The sequence below is a fragment of the Varanus komodoensis genome, unplaced genomic scaffold (genome assembly GCF_004798865.1).
Source record: "Varanus komodoensis strain SLA01 unplaced genomic scaffold, ASM479886v1 scaffold1909, whole genome shotgun sequence".
NCBI classification, from domain to species: Eukaryota; Metazoa; Chordata; class Lepidosauria; order Squamata; family Varanidae; genus Varanus; species Varanus komodoensis.
The window spans coordinates 16,647-18,294 of NW_025335554.1; the positions used below are offsets into that span (position 1 = coordinate 16,647).

The window sequence follows — 1,648 nt, forward strand, 5'->3', positions numbered from 1 at the left end:
TGCGAATGCGCCTGTGTTTGCCCTCACAGGTCTAGCTTCCATCCATACTGATTGGCAGGGCAAGATGCCAGCCGTTCAGAGCATGGTCATCCAGGGGGATGGGCAAAGCACTGGCTGTGCTTGGGTGCAGCCTTCCTCAGCCTTTGGTGTTGCACATGCGGACCATGGACAGGTCGCAGTGCTGAGTTGGATGAGAAATAAAGAGCCACCAGCTTCACAACCCACTGATGTCTGTGTCTAGTTTTCCCTAATTCTCTCCCATCTGCACAAAGTGAACGCATCTTATTGACCCAACTTCTCCATGCCGTGCTTGAGTGTTACGCAACAGCTTGTTCAGCTGCTGAAAACAGAGTGCTGAGTGACTCATGCCTGGTATTTGAGGGAAGGAATGTTTTTGTACGTCTTCAGAGCAGCATTTCCTCACTGTGTCTCTTGCACAGTAATACATGGCGGAGTCCTCAGGCTTCAGGTCACGGACTTGCAGGAACACCTGGCCCTTGGAGGTGTCCCTCGAGATGGTGAGCCGGTTCTTCAGAGCACTGTTATAGTACAGAGCACCATTGTTCCAAACAGCTCCTGCCCACTCCAGTCCCTTTCCTGGGGGCTGGCGGACCCAGTGCATGCTCCAGCTTGTGAGAGAAAACCCAGACACCACACAGGTCAGCTGCACGGTGTCTCCCGGCCTCTTCACTCCACCTCCCGACTCCGTGAGGGTGATCTGAGAAGAAACACCTGCAATCATGGAAAAAGGAGACAAACACACAATGATGAGAAAAAGCAGAGGCAACTGCTGGAGCATCCTCATCCAGGAAGAACATGTGGTTATCATCGCAAGCATTAGTGCTGCTATAATTACATGAAGGGAAGATCATCAGGAGACTTATCAGGAGCTTCAGTGCCATGACCAGATACGATTTAGGGAGCCTCGCAAACCCTCTTCAGAACCTGGGTGCATCAAGGGTGTTGAATTGGGCTTCCTCCACAGGACACTTAATGAAGGCTGCTCCTGAAAGTCATTTGCATAATGCCGTCAGGCGTGCAGACATATGAAAGGAGCAGGGGCTCAAATTCCACCTCATGTTCTCTGCAGGGCATTCCTCTTTGCAGTGTTGGGTGTTCCTGAAGATGCTGGTTTTATGCAAGGAGATGGGGATATAGAGAGGAATGCCCAGTCTCTGTGGGTGACATTCCAAGGCTTCTGCTCAATGATGCTGCAAGTTTTATTCAGAAAAATAATATCTTAATAGTAATATTAATAATTCTGCAAAATTCAGGACCAATATTCCTGTCCTTTGAATTGTTTTATTGCCAGTCAGACTTTAACCCTCTTCTTGGGGAACGATTGTTGACCTGAAACGTTTCGGCCCCTGGTCCCTTTTGGGGAGATCTTGCAGCACTTGGCAAGCAAGAGAGAAGTGCAAGTTTTCAGTATGCCTTCTTCCCAACATTGCAAGGGTCTGGGCATGTCCAGCCCTGACAGAGGGGATTATGAGGGGACATGAGAGCACTCTAGAAGTACCTGAAAGGCTGCCTCAAGGAGGAGGAACAAAGTCTCTTCTCACTCATCCCTGAGTGTAGGACATGGAACACTAAACTTAAAGTACAGCTCACCATATTCAGGCTAGACATCATGAAGGACATCCGCACT

General features: G+C 49.3%; 1 gene segment (V, D, J or C); it reads right to left on the bottom strand.

The window, feature by feature from the left end:
- Nucleotides 1–136: 136 nt before the first annotated feature.
- Nucleotides 137–1,077, bottom strand: LOC123022447. The segment is given in 3 exon segments: nt 137–181; nt 401–732; nt 857–1,077. Coding segments are annotated over 3 exon segments (423 nt in total).
- Nucleotides 1,078–1,648: the final 571 nt, after the last annotated feature.